The 22,950-nt window shown below is 43.0% G+C and overlaps 2 protein-coding genes, 2 non-coding genes and 1 pseudogene across 5 annotated transcripts in view; 1 reads left to right on the top strand and 4 right to left on the bottom strand.

Annotated features, from left to right (window-relative positions):
• The window catches only part of LOC120063844 (ubiquitin-associated protein 2-like), a 34,307-nt gene extending 27,610 nt beyond the window's left edge, over window positions 1-6,697 (top strand). For both annotated transcript variants that reach the window (XM_039014171.1, XM_039014163.1), the window contains exons 16-27: window positions 23-59; window positions 158-326; window positions 583-613; window positions 747-1,023; window positions 1,205-1,296; window positions 1,677-1,727; window positions 3,233-3,323; window positions 3,576-3,956; window positions 4,055-4,159; window positions 4,437-4,507; window positions 5,827-6,009; window positions 6,303-6,697. In XM_039014171.1, coding sequence (XP_038870099.1) covers window positions 23-59; window positions 158-326; window positions 583-613; window positions 747-1,023; window positions 1,205-1,296; window positions 1,677-1,727; window positions 3,233-3,323; window positions 3,576-3,956; window positions 4,055-4,159; window positions 4,437-4,507; window positions 5,827-6,009; window positions 6,303-6,398 — 1,584 coding nt within the window. In that variant the 3' untranslated portion in view covers window positions 6,399-6,697. The remainder of the gene's footprint in view (window positions 1-22; window positions 60-157; window positions 327-582; window positions 614-746; window positions 1,024-1,204; window positions 1,297-1,676; window positions 1,728-3,232; window positions 3,324-3,575; window positions 3,957-4,054; window positions 4,160-4,436; window positions 4,508-5,826; window positions 6,010-6,302) is intronic.
• Window positions 6,698-7,470: 773 nt separating this feature from the next.
• On the bottom strand, window positions 7,471-12,788 carry LOC120063861 (nucleolar protein 56-like). Its single transcript, XM_039014180.1, has 12 exons — window positions 12,690-12,788; window positions 11,698-11,787; window positions 11,489-11,603; window positions 11,084-11,248; window positions 10,660-10,858; window positions 10,205-10,392; window positions 9,766-9,917; window positions 9,475-9,575; window positions 8,967-9,115; window positions 8,599-8,720; window positions 8,226-8,363; window positions 7,471-7,984 (listed from the first exon to the last, which is right to left on the bottom strand). The coding sequence occupies exons 1-12, from the start codon at window positions 12,690-12,692 to the stop codon at window positions 7,775-7,777; spliced, it is 1,632 nt and encodes a 543-aa protein (XP_038870108.1). The 5' UTR covers window positions 12,693-12,788; the 3' UTR covers window positions 7,471-7,774.
• Window positions 8,455-8,521, bottom strand: LOC120028418. Its single transcript, XR_005473447.1, has one exon. It is a non-coding gene; the product is annotated as a small nucleolar RNA SNORD57 (small nucleolar RNA).
• On the bottom strand, window positions 10,022-10,146 carry LOC120028503. The gene has a single exon (XR_005473459.1). It is a non-coding gene; the product is annotated as a small nucleolar RNA SNORA26 (small nucleolar RNA).
• Window positions 12,789-15,612: 2,824 nt separating the features above from the next.
• On the bottom strand, window positions 15,613-20,057 carry LOC120021880 (annotated as a pseudogene).
• Between the last annotated feature and the right edge of the window lie 2,893 nt (window positions 20,058-22,950).

The following is a 22,950-nucleotide window of genomic DNA, read 5'->3' as shown; positions in this document are numbered from 1 at the left end:
TAACTGTTGCTCGTCTCAACAGAACGGTCTGAACGGTGTGAGGACGTCTGCTATGGACCGTAAGTTACACATTTAATTCATTCAGTGCTGCTCTTTTTGTCAGTTGACCTCAGGATTTGTGTTTTTTAATTGATTGTTTCCCTCTTTCTCTCCCCAGCTTCGTCAGCCTCCTCTACGCCAAACCCGGAGTCTCCCTGTCTGAGCATCAGTACCAGCAGTGCCCCTGCCCCCTCTGCTCTCATGCCCTCCTCCATACCCCCCCACAGCTCAGCACTCCCCAGTCTGCCACACGACATGCCCTCTGCCAGCCTGGCACCACTCAGCAGGTAACACGCACTTGCCTTTACGTCTTAGAATGTGTGCTTGCATTGACGTGAGTTACAGACAATTTATACATACAGAATTCCTAGTTTTGCCATTATAGGATAGAAATGCAGTTAGTTTCTTCGGTCAATTGATATTAATATGCTTGATTGTAAATATATCTAAATCAAGAGCAGAAGGCAAATGGGGATATTAAGGACATTCATGAATGTATCTTTCCCGCTCTTCTCTCTCTCTCTCTCTCTCTCTACATTGTAGCCATGGCAGCAGTAGTCATTCCTCTCTCACTGTGAGTACTGTTCAACACACAGACACACGCGCACACACACACTTCTTTTAAGAGATTACCATGCAGAGTACATCCTCCTCTGTAACTAACTCTCTCAGTTTCTCTCTTTCTCTCACTCTACCTCTCTATGTAGTATACCAGTGTAGACAGTAGTGTGAGCTCTCTGGCAGCCTCGTCTGGCTCCTACTCCTCTGCCCCAGCCCAGGCCCCAGCCCAGTCACTCCACCAGGTCAACAGCGGCATGGATCACATCATGGGCACCATGAGCCACATGAACAGCATGGTCAGTAGCATGGGTGGCAGCGGGCATCACGCCAGCCAAGCACTGGGGCTCAGTGCCAACGGGACCACGGCCCAATCGAACCTCTCCTCGGCCCCCAGGACCGCACCGCTGCTCTCCTCCTCAACTGGTACGCGCAAACATACACACAAACATGCATGAATATACGCGCGCACGCACAAATGTATACACACACTCGTACAGTCACGTTCACCTACATATTAATACACAAACATAAAGACTATAAGTGACACTGTAATTCTGTCTAGATAGCAGTGTGTGAGGGCAGTGTGTGTTCTTGTGTTTTTCAGGTAAAGCTCCTCCTAACCTGTCTCAGGGGGTTCCCCCACTACTGCCCAACCAGTACATCATGGGCCCAGGAGGCCTGCTGCCTGCCTACCCGGTAACTATTGTGTGTGTTTGTGTGTCCCTGTCTCTCCTGGCCTAGTGGTTAGAGCGTTGGGCCAGTAACTGAAAGGTTGCTGGACCGAATCCTCGAGCTGACAAGGTAAAAATCTGTCTTTCTGCCCCTGAGCAAGGCAGTTAACCCACTGTTCCCCGGGCGCAGAAGACGTGGATGTTGATTATGGCAGCCCCGCGCACCTCTCTGGTTCAGAGAGGTTGGGATAAATGCGGAAGACACATTTCAGTTGAATGCATTCAGTTGTACAACTGACTAGGTTATCCCGCTTTTCCTTTCCCTGCTTTCAAAGTAAAGAAACATATTTTGATATTTGGGTGTATGATCCATTCAAGTGACTGTGTTTGCCATGTGTTCCACAGCAGATCTACGGCTATGAGGACCTCCACATGCTACAGTCCAGACTGCCTATGGTGAGCCTCAATGATTTATATATGCACTAATGACTGACAGGGGGCGCGGTTTTGAAGCCACCTTGCCTCCATCTTGGCACTTGACACTTCCCCACATATTGTTTTTGTGAGAAATCTATGAAAAAGAACAGGAATTTCATATTAATATGAAAAGTGTATACTAAAATATAAAAATATTGTATGTCATGTCTCAAAATCGATATCTATCTCACCTCTATATTGTTTTATGTCCTCCGGATTCTAGAAGTTCAACAGTGAGCCTGTCAGTTGGCCTTAATTCTCGCACAGCATCCAGCCTAGCTGACGCAATGCTATTTTCCAGATTTTATTTTTTTGGACCATTTCTTTTGGCTGATTTAGTCGCCCAATTTTGGCCATCCTACAAGGGTAAAAAAACAAACATTACTTTTGAACGGATTATAGTTTTCTTAGAGGATTATCTACACATAAGTTTACCAATAGGTCAAAAGATGCGTTTTTGATTGAACACCCTACTCTACTAGTCTGTGTACCAGTGTTTTTAGCTAACAGACTGGCCTTTCGGGAATCTCAACGTTCATAAGCCGCCTCCAACGTCGTTTTAGAGAATTTGGCTGTACATCCAACCTGCCTCACAACCGCAGACCATGTGTACCCACACCAGCCCAGGACCTCCACATCCGGCTTCTTCACCTGCGGGATTGTCTGTGGAGGGGTGCTGAGGAGTATTTCTGTCTGAGAGATTGCCAAGAGTGTGCAAAGCTGTCATCAAAGCAAAGGGTGGCTACTTTGAAGAATCTCAAATATAAAATCTATTTTGATTCGTTTAACACTTTTTTGGTTACTACATGATTCCATGTGTTATTTCATACTTTTGATGTCTTCACTATTATTCTACAATGTAGAAAATAGTACAAATAAAGAAAAACCCTTGAATGAGTAGGTGTGTCCAAACTTTTGACTGGTACTGTATAGATTTGAGGGAAAAAAGCACCTTGTTCTTGCTTGCTAGATATAAAATAAGCTACAGCGTTCACACAGTGAACTGGTGGGGAAGTTTGAATGGCGAGAGCTTCTCTGGTGTGTTTTGATCACATTGGCTGGTGGTAAAAATGCAATAAAGGGGAATCCGAATCCTCTGTTTTTCCCGCGCCAATGTTTATGTTTACAATGAAATGTATTAGATTAGAATGCCCAATGTTAGAATGTTTCCAATCATATCTATGAAATAAGTTAGAATGTTTTCCTATCAGTCTAATTTGCATAAACATTGTGATTGGATGATAGCTGTGAGGGTTATCGAATCAGAATCAAATCCTCTGATCTCCTCAAGTTCATTAATGATAAATGTTCATATTTAAAGATTACTGGAAGGCCAGTCTCTTTGGCAAAGAGACAGGAGTGGCAAGCAGTGGAACGTAATAGCTGAACAGAGACTGCAACCAGGCTACTACTCTACTGCCATTCATTCCAATTAGACAGGTTTGGATTTCTATGTTTCTGATCCGGTCTCTCTCTGTGTAAAGCCCTCTTTGCAGGATTACTACGGAATCACATTCCCTGGTCCCGCAGCACTCTCTGGCAGAGATGGGAGCCTCGCCAATAACCCCTACTCAGGTAAGCAACTCTAGCAGGGCTACTGTCAAACCTTTTTGGTCAACTGTTTTGAAACTTTTGGAAGTAGGTCCTGGAATTATAAACTAGTTTGACAATAGTTCCATGGCTATGGAGCTGAGGGGGATAATAAAGGGAATATCGTTCATGTTTAGTCTGCTAAAATAGTAACAGGTACAATCACACACACCCGGGGGACATCTTTACCATGTCTCAGGCTTTTGGTAATCTTCCCTCCTTTCCCTTCCTCTGCAGGTGAAGTCACAAAGTTTGGCAGGGGTGACTCCACCTCCCCTGCGCCTAGCAGCTTGTCAGCCCAACAGCAGCCCCAACAGGGCCAGAGCCAAGGGCAGAACCAGGCCCAGCCACAACCCCCCCAGCCCCAGCCTCAAGGCCAACCCCAGGGCCACCACAACAGCCAGCAGCAGCAGGCCTTCCTCCCGCCAGGCTACAGCTACACAGGCCTGCCCTACTACCCCGGGATGCCTGGCGCTGCCTTCCAGTACGGCCACACCATGTTCATGCCCCAGGGACAGGGGCCAGCCAAGCAGCACGGTGTGGGTCTGGGAAACCCCTCAGCCAGCCCCTTCCAGCAGCAGCAGCCCAGCGGCTACGGCCAGCACACCTTCAGCTCAGGTTGGTTACCGTGAGAGAGGGAGACACACACACCAACAATCTAGTTGACCACTGTGGAAAAGAGAGTTGATGTCAGTATGTTGTTGTTTTGGTCTCAGGGTATGAGGACCTGACCCAGGGCCAAGCAGCAGTAGACTATAGCAAGGGCTATAGCAACTCCTCCCAGAGCCAGGCCAAATCTGCTGCTACAGGCCCCGGTAAAGGTACATCACCCTCCCATTAAATCCTGGTCATCTGACCCCATATCGTTACCAAGCTTGAACGGTTCTAACTCTTGTGGTGTTTTTTAAAATGTATTTCTATTATTAAAAATGAGAACTTGCCTGGTGAAATAAATAATATTGCCATTTCAATGACATTATTTCATATCAGTATTGGGCAAAAGTCATAAGCTGTTCTGATTTTAAGAGGCATTAAGTCATGCTTTTGACTGTGATACGAATGTTTGTTCAACTATTTAAATATTTTATCGTATGCTAGGCGGCATCTCTGTGACGTCAGGCAACTCCGGGGTCCCAGAAATCAGTGGAAGTGTTTACAACAAGACCCAGGTGAGATGTTTTATGTTTGTGTTTCAGATTTTTATTTATACTGAAACAAAATATAAACGCAACAGTTTCTAAGATTTTACTGAGTTACAGTTCATATAAGGAAATCAGTCAATTGAAATAAATTAATTAGGCACTAATCTATGGATTTCACGACTGGGAATACAGATATGCATCTGTTGGTCACAGATATCTTTTTTTTTTTAAGTATGGATTGGAAAACCACTCAGTATCTGGTGTGACCACCATTTGCCTCATGCAGCGCGACATGTCTCCTTCGCATAGAGTTGATTGTGGCCTGTGGAATGTTGTCCCACTCCTATTCAATGGCTTTGCGAAATTCCTCGATATTAGCTGGAACGGAAACACGCTGTCGTACACATCGATCTAGAGCATCCCAAACATACACAATGGGTGACATGTCTGGTGAGTATACAGGCCATGGTAGAATGGGACATTTTCAGCTTCCAGGAATTGTGTACAGATGTTTGTGACATGGGGCCATGCATTATCATGCTGAAAAATGAGGTGATGACGGCGGATGAATGACGCAACAATGGGCCTCAGGATCTCGTCACAGTATCTCTGCATTCAAATTGCCATTGATAAAATGCAATTGTGTTCATTGTCCATAGCTTATGCCCGCCCATACCATAACCTCAGCGACACCATGGAGCACTCTGTTCACAACGTTGACATCAAACCGCTCACCTACATGTTGAAACATGGTCTGCAGTTGTGAGGTCGGTTGGACAGACAGACAATTTCTCAAAAACATTGTTTGAGGCGGCTTATGGTAGAGAAATTAACATTACAGCTCTGATGAGCATTCCTGCAGTCAGCATGCCAATTACATTGTTTGTGTGACAAAACTGCACATTTTAGTGGCATTTTATTGTCCCCAGCACAAGGTGCACCTGTGTAATGATCATGCTGTTTAATCAGCCTCTTGATGTGCCACACCTGTCAGGTGGATGGATTATCTTGGCAAAGAAAAAAAAAAAATTAAGGGCATAATTTGAGAGCTTTTTCTGCGTATGGAACATTTCTGGGATCTTTTATTTCAGCTCATGAAACATGGGACCAACACTTTACATGTTGCGTTTAGATTTTTCCCATTGTACATCATTACGATACCTATTAGTCCATCAGGGCTTATCTCCCTGGGATCATACACGAACACAATACTCTCTTATCAGTTATGATTTCAATTCTAGTCCTTTGTCAGAGCTTAACGGTGTTATGGTATTTTTTTTCTCCATGGTTGTTTTTTCCCAGATAAATCTAATCACTGACCTTGCTCTCCAATTGTCTGTTTCCAGTCCTTTGATAAGCAGGGATTCCATGCGGGGACTCCCCCTCCCTTCAACCTGCCTTCGGCTATGGGGGGTCCTGGAGGGGCCCCGGGTGGCTACGCTCCCGCCCCCTTCCTCCACATCCTGCAGCCTGCCCACCAGCAACCCCACTCCCAGATGCTGCACCATCATCTGGCCCAGGACGGACAGGTAACACATTCACCCATAGTCTACAACATTGTGTTAACATGAAGACACTGGTTAGATCAGTGGTGGGCAATCCTACCCTGTGCTTGTAGGCTTTTGTTCGAGCCAAGCAGTAACACCCGATTCTACTCGAGTCTTCAATCAAGACTGATTTGGTGAATCAGTTTTATTTTAACAAAAGCCTGCACCCACACTAGCCATCACTTTGCCTACCTCTGGTTTACATGTCTATATCAGTGTGGTACTTGTGCTGGCCATATCCAGTCTGTGACGCTGTCCTCTGTCTCTGTATGCAGGGAGGTCCTAGCCAGCGAGGCCAGTCTAGCAGCATGCAGCAGAAGAGCCAGGTCAACAAGTCCAGCTACGGCAGCTCCCCATACTGGGGCAACTGACAGGGCTGTGTGTGTACACACTGCATCATGCCCACCTATCTTGACTTATCAGACCAGAGGGGGGGGAGAGACAAAGTATTTTACAGCACCAGGCTAAAACACTACCACCCCCCCCACTCAATATTCCCCTTTAAAAATGTATGGCTGTTGTATGTAAAATATATTTATGTATGTATTTATACAGTATATATGTATTAGTAGGACATGAAATTTGGTTAAGATTTTTTTGAAGGATGATAGGAATCAAATATCATGGAGAAGTAATTATGAAGTTGGTGAATATACAGTACTTGAACAAGCATGTGGCGTGGATGATTTTTGTATGCACACATGAACCTGATGTACATTACCGCTAAGCATAATTTCACACATCTGTGAACTTTTCTATTGAGGGTAATTGATAGCTTGTTTTTACCCCACCTTGCGGCGTTTTGTCTCTACTATAGCGATTTGAAATGACTGAGGTTAGAGGGTATTTTCATCCATATCAGGTGAACCTTTGTCTCCGCCCAAATTCTAATGACATCAAGCTTGTGACTAAAAAGTACTGTAATTTAAACGCTTCTCCCAATACTTTGAGCTCACTGCAATTGGTTTAATCCTTAATTGTCCAACAAATAAAAGTTCTGTTATTCCCCACTAGAACCAAAATGCAGGTGAAATCTTGCCCACGTAGTGATATTCGTAGAATAACACAAGTGCATTATGGTACAGGATAATTGATTTTGGCCACTAGATAGCATCAAGACTGTCCAAATGTTCACTCAATAGCATGGTATTTCATGGCTAAATTAAGCTTGTTGCCCATGTCTTGGGAAAATGTGAGGTTAGACGCTTTCATGTCATCAACATTCCATTAGCTGTATTCAGTGAGACCATTTACAGGGCAGCAATCTCATAAGCAAGCAGGATCTTTTTCATCGAATTGAAGTGTTTCACCAGTTTCCAACAATTCAGATTGATAGGGATAAGTTGACAAACTGGTTTAGACAACTTTGAATAATGATCCCCTTTTATATCAAACTGGCTGCAATTCTAGCCACACGTGGAATTATTTCAGAGACAACAGGCGGGTCATTTATAATATTTACTTGAAAAATGGTTTAAAGCACATTTATATTGAACATTTTTGATAGAAAGTGTCCATGATAGTATTTACATACAAGTGTGATGATTACTACATTAACATCAACGCACTGAGCTGAATATTCACCTGCCGTGTAGTACTTTGAGGCTAGGGAGCGGAAAGAACCAAATTGAGAAACTTAATTACACAAGTCAGTTGGCTTACAACCTCATGTACAAAGCTAAAAATAAGATGGCAACAAAACTGTACAGAACTTAAAAAAAAAAAAAAAATCTGCCAAATCTGCTATTCAGTCTTTTTTCTTCCTTTTCTTTTTCTTCTCCGACTGGGGGGTTTCTGGAGCCTCCTCAGCCACTGGCTCCACCTCCATTGCCTCACTCTTTCTTTTCTTTTTCTTCTTGGCCGGTGTATCTCCGTTCTCTGCTGCTGGAGCCTCTTCCTCCATTTGAACCACTGCCTGCTTCTTTTTCTTCTTCTTTTCCTCGCCGTTCTCAGTCGCCTAAAGACATAGATCATTACATTAGGAAGTTTCAGAATTACTCCATGGCCTACGCTCATTCCCATATGGAGTTATAATGTCCGACTCACTTCAGTGATTTGGGCCACTGTAGGGGACCAGCCAATGGTTCGGAGTCAAGTTAGTTTAGCATGTTGTACACTGAGACAGAACCATGTGGAAGGGTCAAATCTCAAATCAAAACATGCCTTCAGTTAGACTGGACAGCTGAAGCAATAATTACCTCTGCCTCGCCATTGGCATCACCCACTTCCTCTTCGCCGTCACCAGTGGAGAGGGCTGCCAGCTTCTTCTCCCGCTTCCTGCGTTTCTTCTCCTTTTTCGCCAATTTGATCTTTATCTCAGCTGCCACCTCTCCGGCCTAGGAGGGGGTAAGCAAAACAGCATGGTTATACTTCTAGGAGACTAGCCACTTAGGGCTGCTAGAAGCAGTGGAGATGTGCTTTAGTGCAGTGTCAGGCTCATTAAATCAGTAAACCCTCCACATTTGAGTCAGGGAAAGTGTTGTCATCACTCACAGCAAATAAGCTAAACATCTATGAGGAAAGTACTAAAATAACGCTCACAAAACAGATCCCATTTCAATGTCAGCGCACCTGTATCACAGCCTCTTTCATGACGTCCAGGTTCTTGCGAGGCGCCTCTCCCGTCTCGTAGAACGAAAGGCGCTCCTCCACCTGGTCACGCAATTTGTCACCAAACACACAGGTGGGTACATCTGTCCGATTGGAAAGAAATTCAATAACACTGTTTGCCAGCAGGGGGCACCAGAAAATATACTCAAGACCTAGGCTTTGCTCAGCATTTAACTCATCACCATCATACACCCGGAGGTGGATTACTGTTGACGAAAAATAAGAACATCATCGCAAATAATGCCAGGCAGGTCATAATGAACAGGCCCTGAAACAACCTTTTACTAGGCCACCCTGCTCTCATGGGTTAAACCCCATCCACCACTCACCAGAAAAGGCATCGATTCTTGAGGCGATTGTGCACTTATTGGCCAGGTAACGGGAGATACGCCCTTTGTTCTTGGCAGCAGCACGACCAATGAAGGTTGAGTGGAAGATGAGGCCATACTTGGGGGTGTTGCCACGAGTCTTCAGAGCCCTGTGTGCGGGGAATGGCTGTTGGGTTACCAGTTTAATTAACTTCGCTATGGTAACAAATGTTTCCCCAACATTGATATTGATTACTCAATAATTTGTATTAGTTGCCATGACATTTCCTAATTTTAACAATGAAAGTACAGCCGTGCAGCCATAACCTCTGTTCTAGTCTTGGGCCATGATAAAAAGTGCCAAGTAATCTACCTCTTAGTGCCCTGGGCGGCTGCTCAGACTGTGGGGGTGCGTAACGGAGAGAGATCACTCCGAGGGGTCACCCCCGGTCACTCTTCTCTGCTCCGCCCCAGCCCTGCCATCACAGCAGCCACCAGTTTCCCCAGCAGGGAGGGGGTGCCCCAGTACCTGAACAGGGCCTTCTCAGCACCCAGGATCTGCACAGTTGAAGCTGGGTACTTGGCCAGGTTGGTTAAGCTGCCGGCGTGGGAGATCAGGCGTGCTCCCACCTAGAGGGTGAGGGGAAGAGACGACATGTCAGAGGTTGGCCGGTGAACATGTCACTGGTGGCAGAGGTGTCAGGGACAATCAGCACCGATGGAAGACTCAACATGAAGAGTTCAGGGGATTGACAGATTTGGTATAAACATCATTTGGTCCCGTTAGTGTCAAGTGGACAGTTGTAAGGTCACTACATACCACATCTCCTATGAGTGCAGCCAAGTTGGGGGCCACCTGGCCCATCTTGGAGTGGAGATACTCCTGGAGCTCCAGCCTGTAGGCAGCCAGTGAGACCACGCGGTTAGAGAACCTCTCAATGTTGATCAGGTCAATGGGAGAGATGTCCATGCCTACAAAAAGCCACGGGAAGGGAAAAGGCCGAGCGGCAACGTTGATACCAGGGACACAGGCGTTCATTGTACAAACATCTCCACAGGGAAGTTTGAAATATACATTTTGTATCTCCCGACAGGATCCGCAGGAAGGATTTGAGCCTTCACTACAGGTTTATGAGAGAACTATAATACTCTACCCCTCTGTGTTGGTCATATAGGACACCTAAAGGTCCTAGATGGGCAAAAAAGGGGCTGTTTTTAATACCTGCGTATAACATACAGTGTGGGACATGGCTACTGACCCATGGAGCTACGTGAGGCCTCCAGGATGGACTGGGCCTTGGCACTGTCCATCACCACCTCTTCCATGCTCTCCAGACTTTCCTCGCTCAGCTCCTTTCGGTTGCCAATCAGCTGGGCCATCTTGCAGTATGTAGAGTTGTCCGTCACTATCTTGATCAGCTCCGGGAAATGGTAGCCATACCACTCACTATAAACCAGAAGGGGAACGAGGGAGCAGAAGTTGGGAATTTTTGGACAGTCAAAACCACCAGGTTGAAGGCATAATTGACATTTATACTGAGGGACCGTCAGCACCGATGGAAGACTCAACATGAAGAGTTCAGGGGATTGACAGATTTGGTATAAACATCATTTGGTCCCGTTAGCAAGTATGTAAGTGGATGGTTGTTGGGTCTACTACTATGTACCACATCTCCTTTGATGGAGACTTGGTAATCAAAGCAGCTGTACCTACCGCACACGCATAGAGAAGGTGTTGATGTCCTTGTCCAGCTGGTCCAGAAGGGCAATGGACTGGATGATCATGTTGTCGGACCTGTTGACGTTGAACTTGACCTTGGCCCTGGAGTAACTGTGGCCCAGCCCTAGCTGGGCCTTGGAGGCAGCCTGGGCAGTCAGCCCCTTCACCAGGGAGTGGAAGTGAAGACGCACACCTTCAGGTGAGAACAGTAAGTGACAGTGAGTATGCACAAGGGTGGTATTTTCACAACCTGAGTCAATGGCACTGGCGGCCGTTCAGATTTTCAGTATAAACCGTCACGAGGGTCAGGGATTGATTATCTTGACATCACCACAGGCCAGGCATCCCCAGCTGCACACTGGTCAACCTAAAAGATGACCACACAATAACTTGTACTGTAGCCTAGTTGAGTCCTCACCTCTCAATATCTCTGCCACCACTCCTCCAGTCTGGATGGCCAAGCCCAGCTCCTCTTGCAGAGCTCCTCCTATCTTGGCATCACCTACCCCCAGCATTGCCTTCTTCTTACCCCCTATTGGCAGGTTAGTCTCTAGGAATAGCTTCAAGTCTGCATGGACCACACCTGAAACAATTACATTTTTTTTAATTATTATAATAGACTACAAATAAGAGTTATTAGTTGGGGGTGTTTACATACACATTGGCTAATGCCATCTGGTATAATTAATTAACCAGGCCCAGAAGTTCAGGTTTGATGATTGGTGTCAGCACAGTCATTCAGTGGATTGACAGATTTTTTAAAACATCATTACATCTGAGCTTGGATTACAATTGAGTAAATGAAATAAAGCAACCAACTCACCTTCTGATATGGCATTAATATTATCTAGAGCAGCCTGGGCCGACTTGAACGGGAAGAAAGCAGCTAGGCTCACCATGCCATTGAATTTCCCAATGTTTAGAACGCAGTCTTCAACCTGGGAGTGGGAGTAAAGATTAACTCCCCAACCGTCAACGAATATGGGTATACCTGCGTCAAATGTTATTTGTGGATGAATTGTTTATTCGTACCTGAGGCAAAAGCATACCAATCTCTTCCACCTCCTTAACAACGAAGAGCGCATAACCTGCTGCATGTTCGAACAGCGCATGCAACAACACCTGTGGAAGAGATACGCATCAGGTTATTAAACTACTAACTACATATTAACTACCGTGGAGAGAAAAAAACAAAGTGACTGAAACCAAATTATTAAATCACAATGTAGGTAGCGAAATGCGTTAACTTGTTTAAACACCGGGCGTGGGCGATAAAGCGCTGCTGCACGCGTGTATGCAGCCATGATGGAAATATCCACGTGGTGCGTAAAATTATGGCAAGTGGTCAAATTAAACAATGTTAGGCAAGAATAATCATTTCACAAGTGGACGACACAGCCGATGTGATATGATACAGGTAATTGATAGTATTTCCCAAAAGTAACGTGAGTCTAGTTGAACTTCCGTGCCAAATGCTTTACCAAGACGAGCGCCAAACCACGTGTTGTAATGGAACCAACACGCAGTAACATTACGCACCTTGTAAAGGGAACTAAATTAGATGCTTACCGTGTATTACAAATGTTCATAAACGTGTGTTTGTTATCTATTTGCTTAATATGTTCATTAAGTGATAGTCACGATTTCCTTTCGCAAAATCAGAATTTTCACTGAGACAGAGGCCTACCATCGAGGCTGCCAACATTTGCCCACCTCTCTGCTGGAAACACTAGTTAACGTTACCTACTGTAGTTAACTAGTAATTACTGCATACAATAGTTACATGTTTTACTACGACACATTATGCAATCACTTAACTTGCTAGCTCGTCAACTTCCCACCCTGAAATTGAATCCATATACCAAATACGTTAGCTAGTTAGCTTAGCTAGTTCAGCGTTGAAAATGGCAGTTATGCCACGAACATCTTATTTTCCTAAGCATATGTAACCACGAATAGTAGTTATTTGTTGGTGTTTAAATGGTTAAACATCCAAATGTCGTGCAAAAATATCAAAATATTACCATGTTTGCAAAATATCAGCTGCGACACGCTATACGTGTCCTTTTCTCTGCTGCACGACTGTAGAAAGACTTCACTTGCTTTCCAACACGCAGCCACATGACCGAAGTACCGTGGGGTCGACTTTGTATCGCGAGATTTAAGGAATTTAACATAATGTCGGGCACCACTTGTTGATTGATGAATGATGAGTTGGGATTTATATATACGGTCTGTGGTTGCGATGCTGCGAGGCTTACCATGGGCTTTATGCATGATTGCAATGGGTCTTTATATAATATAGTATAGCCTAAGTGTACTAAATATACTAACCATTCTGATTACTGGCTTCCATGTAGTCCAATATACCCTGTTTATTCCAGACACTACAGACTTCCAGGTACAGTGCATTCGGAAAGTATTCAGACCCCCTTGACTTTTTCCACATTTTGTTACATTACAGCCTTATTCTAAAATTGATTAAATCGTTTTTTTTGTCTCATCAATCTACACGCAATTCCCCATAATGACAAAGCAAAAAAACGTTTTTTGGACTTTTTTGCAAATGTATTAAAAATAAAAAACATATCACATTTACATAAGTATTCAGACCCTTTACTCAGTACTTTGTTGAAGCACCTTTGGCAGCCATTACAGCCTTGAGTCTTCTTGGGTATGATGCTACAAGCTTGGCACACCTGTATTTGGGGAGTTTCTCCCATTCTCTGCAGGTCCTCTCAAGCTCTGTCAGGTTGGATGGGGAGCGTCGCTGCACACCTATTTTCAGGTTTCCCAGAGAAATTTGATCAGGTTCAAGTCTGGGCTCTAGCTGGGTGACTCGACATTCAGAGACTTGTCCCAAAGCCACTCTTGCTCTGTATTGGCTGTGTGCTTAGGGCCGTTGTGCTGTTGGAAGGTGAACCTTTGCCCCAGTCTGAGGTCCTGAATGCTCTGGAACAGGTTTTCATCAAGGCTCTCTCTCTACTTTGCTCCGTTCATCTTTCCCTCGATCCTGACTAGTCTTCCAGTCCCTGCCACTGAAAAACATCCCCACAGCATGATGCTGCTACCACCATGCTTCACTGTAGGGATGGTGCCAGGTTTCCTCCAGATGTGACGCTTGGCATTCAGGCAAAAGAGTTCAATCTTGGTTTCATCAAATCAAATTTTATTTGTCACATGCACCGAATAGACCTTACCGTGAATTGCTTACTTACAAGCCCTTAACCAACAATGCAGTTTTAAGAAGAGTCAAGAAAATATTTACAAAATAAACTAAAGTAAAAAATAAAATATTAGAAAAGTAACACAATAAAATAACAATACTGAGGCAATATACAGGGGGTACCACTATCGAGTCAATGTGCAGGGGTACAGGTTACTCGGGGTAATTTGTACATGTAGGTAGGGGTTATGTGACTATGCATAGATAATAAACAGTGAGTAGCAGCAGTGTAAAAACAATGGAGGGTGGGGTCAATGCAAATAGTCTGGTAGGCCATTTGATTAATTGTTCAAGCAGTCTTAAGGCTTGGGGGTAGAAGCTGTTAAGGAGCCTTTTGGACCTAGACTTGGCGCTCCGGTATCGCTTGCCGTGCGATAGCAAAGACAACAGTCTATGACTTGGGTGACTGGAGTCTTTGACAATCAGACCAGAAAATATTGTTTCTCATGGTCGCAGAGTCCTTTAGGTGCCTTTTGGCAAACTCCAAGTGGGCGGTCATGTGCCTTTTACTGAGTGGCTTCTGTCTGGCCTGAAGGGTGGAGTGCTGCAGAGATGGAGCTTTGTCAGAGTGACCATTGGTTTCTTGGTCATCTCCCTGACCAAGGCCCTTCTCCCACTATTGCTCAGTTTGGTTCCACATTTTTTCATTTAACAATGATGAAGCCACTGTGTTCTTGGGGACCTTCAATGCTGCAGACATTTTTTGGTACCCTTCCCCAGCTCTGTGCCTCGACACAATCCTGTCTCGCAGCTCTAGAGACAATTCCTTTGACCTGGTGGCTTGGTTTGCTCTGACATGCACTGTCAACTCCGGGACCTTATATAGACAGGTGTGTGCCTTTCCAAATCATGTCCAATTTATTGAATTTACCACAGCTGGACTCCAATCAAGTTGTAGAAACATCTCAATGATGATCAATGGAAAAAGGATGCACCTGAGCTAAATTTCAAGTCTCATAGCAAAGGGTCTGAATACTTATGTAAATAAGGTATTTCTGTGCTAAAATTTCAAAAAACATGTTTTCACTTTGTCATTATCAGGTATTGTGTGTAGATTGATGAGGAAAATGTTTTATTTAATCAATTTTAGAATAAGATGGTAATGTAACAAAATGTGGAAAGTGATAGGGTCTGAATACTTTCCGAATGCACTGACAGCGATGTCTGCTCCTGCAGTTTGTGTGTGTCATGCTGCATGCACAAAAACTGTTGAATTTCAGCACCATGCCAACACTGGGTTGGGTTAGTGGGAGCTAAAGATTCTGTGATTCTAACACTGTCTACTGATTGTCAACACTTGAAATCAAGGGGATAATTCAAATAGAAGCAAGTGTCTTTTAATCCATTCCAAAAAAATCTTAATATGCATTTTGACAAACAGGCAGAAAAGTTTGCTAGTGGTTTACACTGTGCATATGCTATGAGATAACACAAATATTTATTTACAAACAGACATGGCCAAATCATAGGCAAATTAAAACCCTTGTCACTGTCATATGAAAGAACTTTACACCACCAAATTACCATTTAATTCATTACGTTTATATGAATGCAACAACAACCAACAGTTGTTCTTTATTTTAAACCCAAAGTTACAAGCTAACTGTCAATGATGGAAAAAATAATGTCCCCTTCAACTTTTCCATCATTCAAATTCAGTCATGAAAATGTAATAGAAAAGGCTGTGAAACAAAATACCCTCCAACATAAGGAATTGTACCTTATCCAAGACTATGCAGGATTTTCAGCTGGCACTGGACTACTGGTAACCACAAGGGACACGGATGAGTTACCCCAAAAGCTGGGTAGAGGGGCTCAGTGAATGTGGCCTGGAATGTGTACAGGTGGGTCATGGTGTCAGAGGAGACACTGTAGAAGGACAGAGTGCCATCTGGCCAGTCCAGATACACTCCTACTCTCTGGGGATCGGGTCTGGTGGTTGGGTAAAGAATATGATTCTCTTTATTATTGTGGCGGGCAAGGTAACGGTTCTTTTCTTCGAAGAACATACACCAAGACCTGTCATTGGCTCCCAGCTTACAATCTGTTGCCTTTCCCCACCTGCTAATACATTTATATGCCACTCCTATGTCACAATTCCCAATCAAATCTGCCTCCCAGTAATGCCGTTTGGTCAGAGGCTCTCTACACAGCACCTGTGGCATTTCCTCAAATCTCTGTGGGTCATCAGGATATATCTGTTCTTCATCCACCCATGTCAGCGTTCTGTTTTCTCCAATCAGTGAGATATATTTGTTTGCTGTGTTTGGGTCCAGCGTGACTTCAGTGGCATCTGGACAAGCAAGAGAAGTCAAAGGAGAGAGAATCTTATCATAACCAGCGGGTCAATAGCAGTTGTATTGAATTGCAATATCATTAGCAAAGACACTTACACTTCTTAAGCAGCTCCGGTTTAATCCACAACTCTTCATTTTGGTTCAAACTGTAGGAGAGGCAAAATAATGGTTAGTGACGGACACCGCCTGTGGTGTAAGGACACTTGCCTAGGTATTAGACTCATTCGAATCTACCTCAACTGGGTTAACCCTATTGGAGTAGTTGTTTACAGGTTTGCCTACGGGCTGGGAGACCCTGGTTTGAGTCCCGGATGTTGCCGTTTGCTACAGTATGTAGAGCAGCAATGAAGCAACACAATATCAGGACCGGTCTGTTCTCAGACCAACAAGAGAAATGCAGTGATTCCTCAAACAGTCAGTTATGGCAGTGGTTACAAGACTGGTGCACAAACAAAGTATATCATTACAAAAGTCGTAGATGCTTCATTATATTCAGTAGCTGTAGAAAGCTGCACAGCTGTTTACTTGTCATGAATGTTTATAATGACTGGTATATGCCCAGAACCATTCTGTTGATGATGAACAAGTCAGGCAGGGGTATATAGAAAAGCAACTTTTTACTTAATGACACTGTTTTGGAAGGAAATCTATTTCAAATCTACTGTAATTATAGGTAATATTTCATAGAAATCTGGAGAGTGGGACCCAAGACAAGTTTTGCACAGTTAGCATACTTGAGTTTATCCAGTCTACAGTGTGGATCTGCCAGTCTAGCAGAGAGCAGCTTCACTCCTGAGTCTCCTAGGTGATTGAAGCTCAGGTCCACCTCTCTCAGATGGGAAGGGTTAGACCTCAGAGCAGAAGCCAGAGAAGCACAGCCTTCCTCTGTGACGCTGCAGAATGACAGACTGCAGCGAGAGGTCATGATTTTACAACCAGACTGCTGGAGGTTGAGTGCAGGGTCTTGAAAGCCTTCAGAGAAGGCCTTAGACTATACGGTTCCTTCGGAAAGTATTCAGACCCCTTGACTTTTTCCACATTTTGTTCAAAGTCAAAGACGTACAAGACGTTTCTGTGAATTTACAGCTTGAGAGTCTACAAAGAAAGAGACATCAAGTGATTAAAAACAGGTCGTCTTACTCTATTATTGATTTATTTCAGCAAAGAAAGCATCTGTGTGAAGTGAACATGAACACAAAGCATGTACACATTTAATGACATGCTTTCATTACTGTGCGTGCCCATTACTGTTTGATTTCTCAAAACATGCTCTCAGGGTGACAATTTGAAACTTTGTTGAACAGTTTGTTAGTCATTCTTTGGGTTGTTATCATGATATCTTATCTGGACCTCTCCAAAATAACTGACCTTAGTGTTTACAGTTTACAGTGTGGAGGTTTCAATCCAGCAAAGAATAACAGCTCTTTGTCATGAAACGCAATATTACTCAGGTCCAGGTCTCTCAGGGGTGAGTCTGCAAACTGGAGAATGGAGGCCAGCAATTCAAAGCACTGACTTGTGAGTACAATGCCAGACAATCTGCAAGAATAGAGAAAATACAACTCATATAACCTGCGATGTTATGTTACGTCAGGGTCTCTTAACCACTGTATTGTGAATTATTTGGATTTTCCAGGTAAGCCATTGAGAAATGAAATCCCAGTGCTTCTAACTAAAAAGGTATTAAAAAAAAGGACCTCCGCATTGCAAAAATGTCAATTTATGATAATACAAATCTGAACAAGTTGCATATCATAAAAATTGGATAAATACTTATTTATAATGATGTGGTATGTGTGAATTCTGCATTAATACTTGCATTGCCTTTCTGCAGTTTCTCACAACTGGAAGCAGTCTCAGATGACCTGTGATACTCGTGTTGTAATTATTTATGTCCAACTTATCCTCCACCTCCATTTGAAGCATATAAGCCAGTGCTGAGCAATGAGGAGCCGACAGTTCTGTTTCTGATCTATTTTCTGACTTAAGGTACTTTAGAATGTCTTCTTGTACTGAATTGTCTTTCATCTCAGTCAAGCATTGGAGAAGGTTGATGAATCTTTCGGGTGAGTAATCCCCTAATAAAACATCCTGATCCCTAAAATATTTCCTCATTTTCTCAACAGACTCACAGCCATTCTCACTTTGTGGCAGGAGGCCTTGTAGGAGTTCCTGAGTAGCCTCCAGTGAGATGCCAACAAGGAATCGGAGAAACAGGTCCAGGTGTCCATTCTTACTCTGCAAGGCTTTAACAACTATCATCTGCAGAAGCCTGTGCAAGGAAAGCTCATCCAAGGGGCATTCTTTTGGCAAATTTTTCAGGAAAGGCTCCAGCTCCTTGACGTTCTTTGTCACACAGCAGTGGAACACGTACAGAGCAGCAAAGAACTCCTGGATACTCAGATGCACAAAGCAATACCTTCTTTTTGTACAACACAGACTCTTCTTTAAAGATTTCTGTGCACAACCCACAGTACACTGCAGCTTCACTGACATCAATGCCATACTCATTCAGGTCCTTCTCGTAGAACATGAGATTGCCTTTGTTCAGGTGCTCAAATGCTAGCCTCACCAGTTTTAGAATGAAGTCTTTACTTGATTCCAAGATCTTCTGTGCATCTGCCTCATTTCGCCCCTGATACTTTTCATTTGCCAGGTTTGTCTGAATGAGTAGAAAGTGAGTGTACATCTCAGTCAGAGTTGTTGGGATATCTCCAATCTCATTTGTCCACATCATTTGTACAAGGACTTGGGCAGAAATCCAACATAAGACTGGTATGTGGCACATGATGTAGCAACTCCTTGATGTTGTAAGGTGTGAGATTATTGTGCTGGCAAGGTTCTCATCACTTATTCTTTTCCCGAAATATTCCTCTTTCTGTGGGTCATTGAAACCCCGTACTTCGGTCACCTGGTTGATGCACTTACGGGGAATCTGATTGGCTGCTGCTGGTCGTGATGTTATCCAGAGGAGAGCTTTGGGAAGAAGATTCCCCTTGATAATGTTTGTAAGCAACACATCCACTGATGAGGTCTTTGTAACGTCAGTCAACCTCTTGTTTTTATGAAAATCCAATTCAAGTTGGCTTTCATCCAGACCATCACAGATGAACAGAACTTTACAAGCAGCAAATGTCTTTGTGTCTTCTATCTCTGCAAGTTCAGGGTGGAAGTCATTCAGAAGTTCAGAAAGACTGTACTGGTCATCTTTGATCAAATTAATCTCACGGAAAGGAAGAACAAAGACGAAATCCACATCCTGATTGGCTTTTCCTTCTGCCCAGTCTAGGATGAACTTATGCACAGAGACCGTTTTTCCGATTCCAGCGATGCCTTTGGTCATTACAGTTCTGATGGGTCGGTCTTTTCCAGGTAAGGGTTTGAAGATGTCATTGCAGTTGATTGGAGTGTCTGTTGCTTTTTTACTCCTGGATCTTTTCTCAATCTGCCACACTTCATGTTCATCATTCACCCCTTGACTTTCTCCCCCTGTGATATAGAGCTTGGTGTAGATCCGTTCGAGAGGAGTTTCATAGTCTGTGTTTCCCTCGAAAACAAATTGAAACTTCTCCTTCCGACTGGCTTTATGCTCCTCTTTAACTCTCTGCATCACATCATCCACTGCAAGGAAAAGGAATATAAAAGCCAAAAATAAATAAAGATAAATCTTTCGGGGTGACATTTCCATAGTGCAAAAGCATTGTGCAAAGTGCAGAAAATAATGTTAACCTTGTTTTAATATTGCCTTGTGATTTACTTGGAAAGGTTTCTTCTTTAAATTGTATTGGAGGATTGCAGCCAACTGAAAGGTGCATACACCGCCACCTACTGTACTGGAGTGTGAGACCGGTCACAGCCTCCCAATACATCGATATTCTCTTATCTAACCCTGTGTTTCTAACCAAATCAAATAAAGCCCTACAAACCTTTACTTCCATCCCCCCACCCAAATCCCATCCCCGTCCAACCCCTTGACCCTAGCAAACTAACTCTACATCATACAATTCACAACATAATACTACATGTTCAACCGTTTCTTTTACCATACGCCCATCTCACATACCAGTACCATGGTTCCCTATCAATTTCAGAATAATTCAATACCATATGTCCTAATCTCATCCTAGACAACATAATGTCCTCTTTTCTGTTCCCATTACATTTTCTCTCGTACAGATTTCCTTGTTCTATAAAACTGTCTCCCCTTTACCACTTGCATCCCATTGCCTCTGACAGCAATCCAAGTGTTTGATATGAATGTTTTACTCTCCTCTCCCTAATTGCACCTGTAGGCCTATATCCACAAAATTATTTTTCACTGCTTTCTTTGCTATTTTATCTACTATTTCATTCCCATTGACTCCTGTATGAGCAGGAATCCAACAAAACCTCTATCGCATTTCTTGTTAACCCTAACAACATCGTCATTATTTCTATCCATAAATCCTCACGTTCTAATTTCCCAGATCTTAAACTGCACAAAACTGATGTAGAACCTGAACATATTACTATTCTTCTTGGTTGCCCCTCCTCTAGCCATTGCAATCCAACAATTATAGCAACCATTTCTGTTGCATATAGAGATAAATAATTTGTTGCATGGATTAACATTGAAATCAGGAATACACCCGCTCCAGTCTTCCCATTCGTGAACTCCTTTGAACCATCTGTGTACACTGCCAAGCAAGAATAAAACTGGTTACCAATATATTGATCCACTATTGTTCCTATATTTTCTTCAAACCACTGTTTATTTTCTTTGATCAGGCTAAGATTAACATATGGCTTTGTATAAAACCATGGTGGCACATTTCCTATTGCCACAGATGGCCCTATATCAAGGTCCCGGAGTCCATATTCATCTACCCTTTTCCCAATCACTGGGCCAAATACCCTCTTTTGATATTGTTTATATACCCAGCAGTCTTCCAATACTGCTAGTGTAGGATAATCTGCCTTGAACATTTCTTTAACAATGTGCATTAGAAAGAGGCGATTATTTAACTAGAGTTTAGTAAACTGAGCAATGCATAAAGTCGCCTCTTTACAAAGGCACATTTTAAAAATTGTTTCAAATGAAATCACACTGCCAGATTACAATAAGATTAATGAGTTCTGCGATCTGCACAATGTTTTGCACTATGAAAATGTTGCCCTCAATCTAGTACCTTACAATCATCACAATCATCAAACTGAATACTTATGAGACTTATTACTCATTAGCTACTCTACAAGGTAAAATGTTCATTGAAATGTCTTTCTTGTTTCAGTAGTTTTCATCTTAAAAAAAAAAAAAAAGAAGAGTCAATTAAGTTTCATTTTTTGTTGATTTAAATGCATTATGAGTGGATGTGGGAGAAACACCATAAAGCGTCCAAGTTTGTGTGGTAGTGCGCTTCAGAAAGGATGTGTTTTAGGCCTCCGGACACTGATGGCTGGCATTATGGATGACCCCCAACTCACTGTAGAGAGAGTGAGAGGGAGGAAGGGAGAGCGTTCTAACCACAATTGCACACACACAAATACATGACAAGGGTAGCACTTTATGATAAATAGTAAATAGTTTATTCATCATTTATTAAGCTATTCCTACATTTAAACATGTTAGTAAGCTATTCATAAACTGTATTTTTTTTCAATTCATAAATACTGTTATAAATGATGTATTCATGAATAATAAAATCATTTATATGGTTTCTAGTAGCACCTCCACCAAGGGCTGAAAATGACCTAAAACATGCCACATTTATTAACAGTAAAACAATACGGACACAACACAGAATGTTAAAGAAAATGTGTTGTTTTCTTTGCTACATCTGGATGATGTAAATAAAATGTTAATATTTCCTTTAACATTCGGGCTCTATTTTAACAAACCTAATGCAATGGTAATTTTATGCGCTATAGGTTTATGGTCGCAGTAGCTGGCGGTGGCGCGAAAGGGCTGGGTTTTGATGAATAAACAAGTTGTAGGTGTGCCAGAACGTGCTCCATGGCTAAATATGTGGTTGCATTAAGTTGTGTATTTACGGTCTTATGTATTGCGTTGTCATCAACTCCAATTCGAATGTTAGTCCATTATAGCCTAGTTTGTTAAATAGCCTACAGAAATAAAAGTAGGCCTATCCCATATTTGCTGAATATGTTGAACATGTTTGGAGTCCACATTGTTCTAAGTAATTGCATGGCTTCATTTTGGAAATATATTGTTAAACATAGCATTTGCACTAGAGGAGGCTGGTGGGAGGAGCTATAGGAGGAAGGGCTCATTTTATTGTCTGGAATGGAATTAATGGAACAATGTGTTTGATACCGTTCCATCCATTCCATTCCAGCCATTACAATGAGCCCATCCTCCTATAGCTCCTCCCATCAGCCTCCTCTGATTCACACAGACATAGGCCTACTGTAAAAAGCTTTTTTTGTCTGAGCCATGAAAATGCCAAATGTTATCAATGAGCAAGATTACATTCAATATTGATAAGACCTAAAAAAGACAGATAATAGTTCTAATCAAATTCTAATAAAATGAGACAATTTTAAAACAAGTTATGTCTACAGGCACCATAATTGCTCCCCGTGGGCATATAATATTAGGCCTAAGACAACATAAACAACGGAGGGTTTTTCCCGACAGGTTCAGTGCCGAACCTGGCATAAGGGGTGGAAAATGCTAGTGCACCAGTTTTTTACATGACAAAATTGTAAACTAACGTGCGTTTAACACTTGCGCCTTCTTAGCGCCAGCCGAAAATACAACTG

The sequence above is a fragment of the Salvelinus namaycush genome, chromosome 2 (genome assembly GCF_016432855.1).
Source record: "Salvelinus namaycush isolate Seneca chromosome 2, SaNama_1.0, whole genome shotgun sequence".
NCBI classification, from domain to species: domain Eukaryota; kingdom Metazoa; phylum Chordata; class Actinopteri; order Salmoniformes; family Salmonidae; genus Salvelinus; species Salvelinus namaycush.
This window is presented reverse-complemented; position numbering and strand designations above follow the sequence as displayed.

Excerpts from the sequence above, each read along its gene's own strand:
- LOC120063861 (XM_039014180.1), bottom strand. Across the intron at positions 11,604-11,697 it reads TTGGTATGCTTTTGCCTCAG|GTTGAAGACTGCGTTCTAAA; the intron begins GTACGAATAAAC and ends TCCCACTCCCAG. Across the intron at positions 10,393-10,659 it reads ACCTTCTCTATGCGTGTGCG|TGAGTGGTATGGCTACCATT; the intron begins GTAGGTACAGCT and ends TCTGGTTTATAG.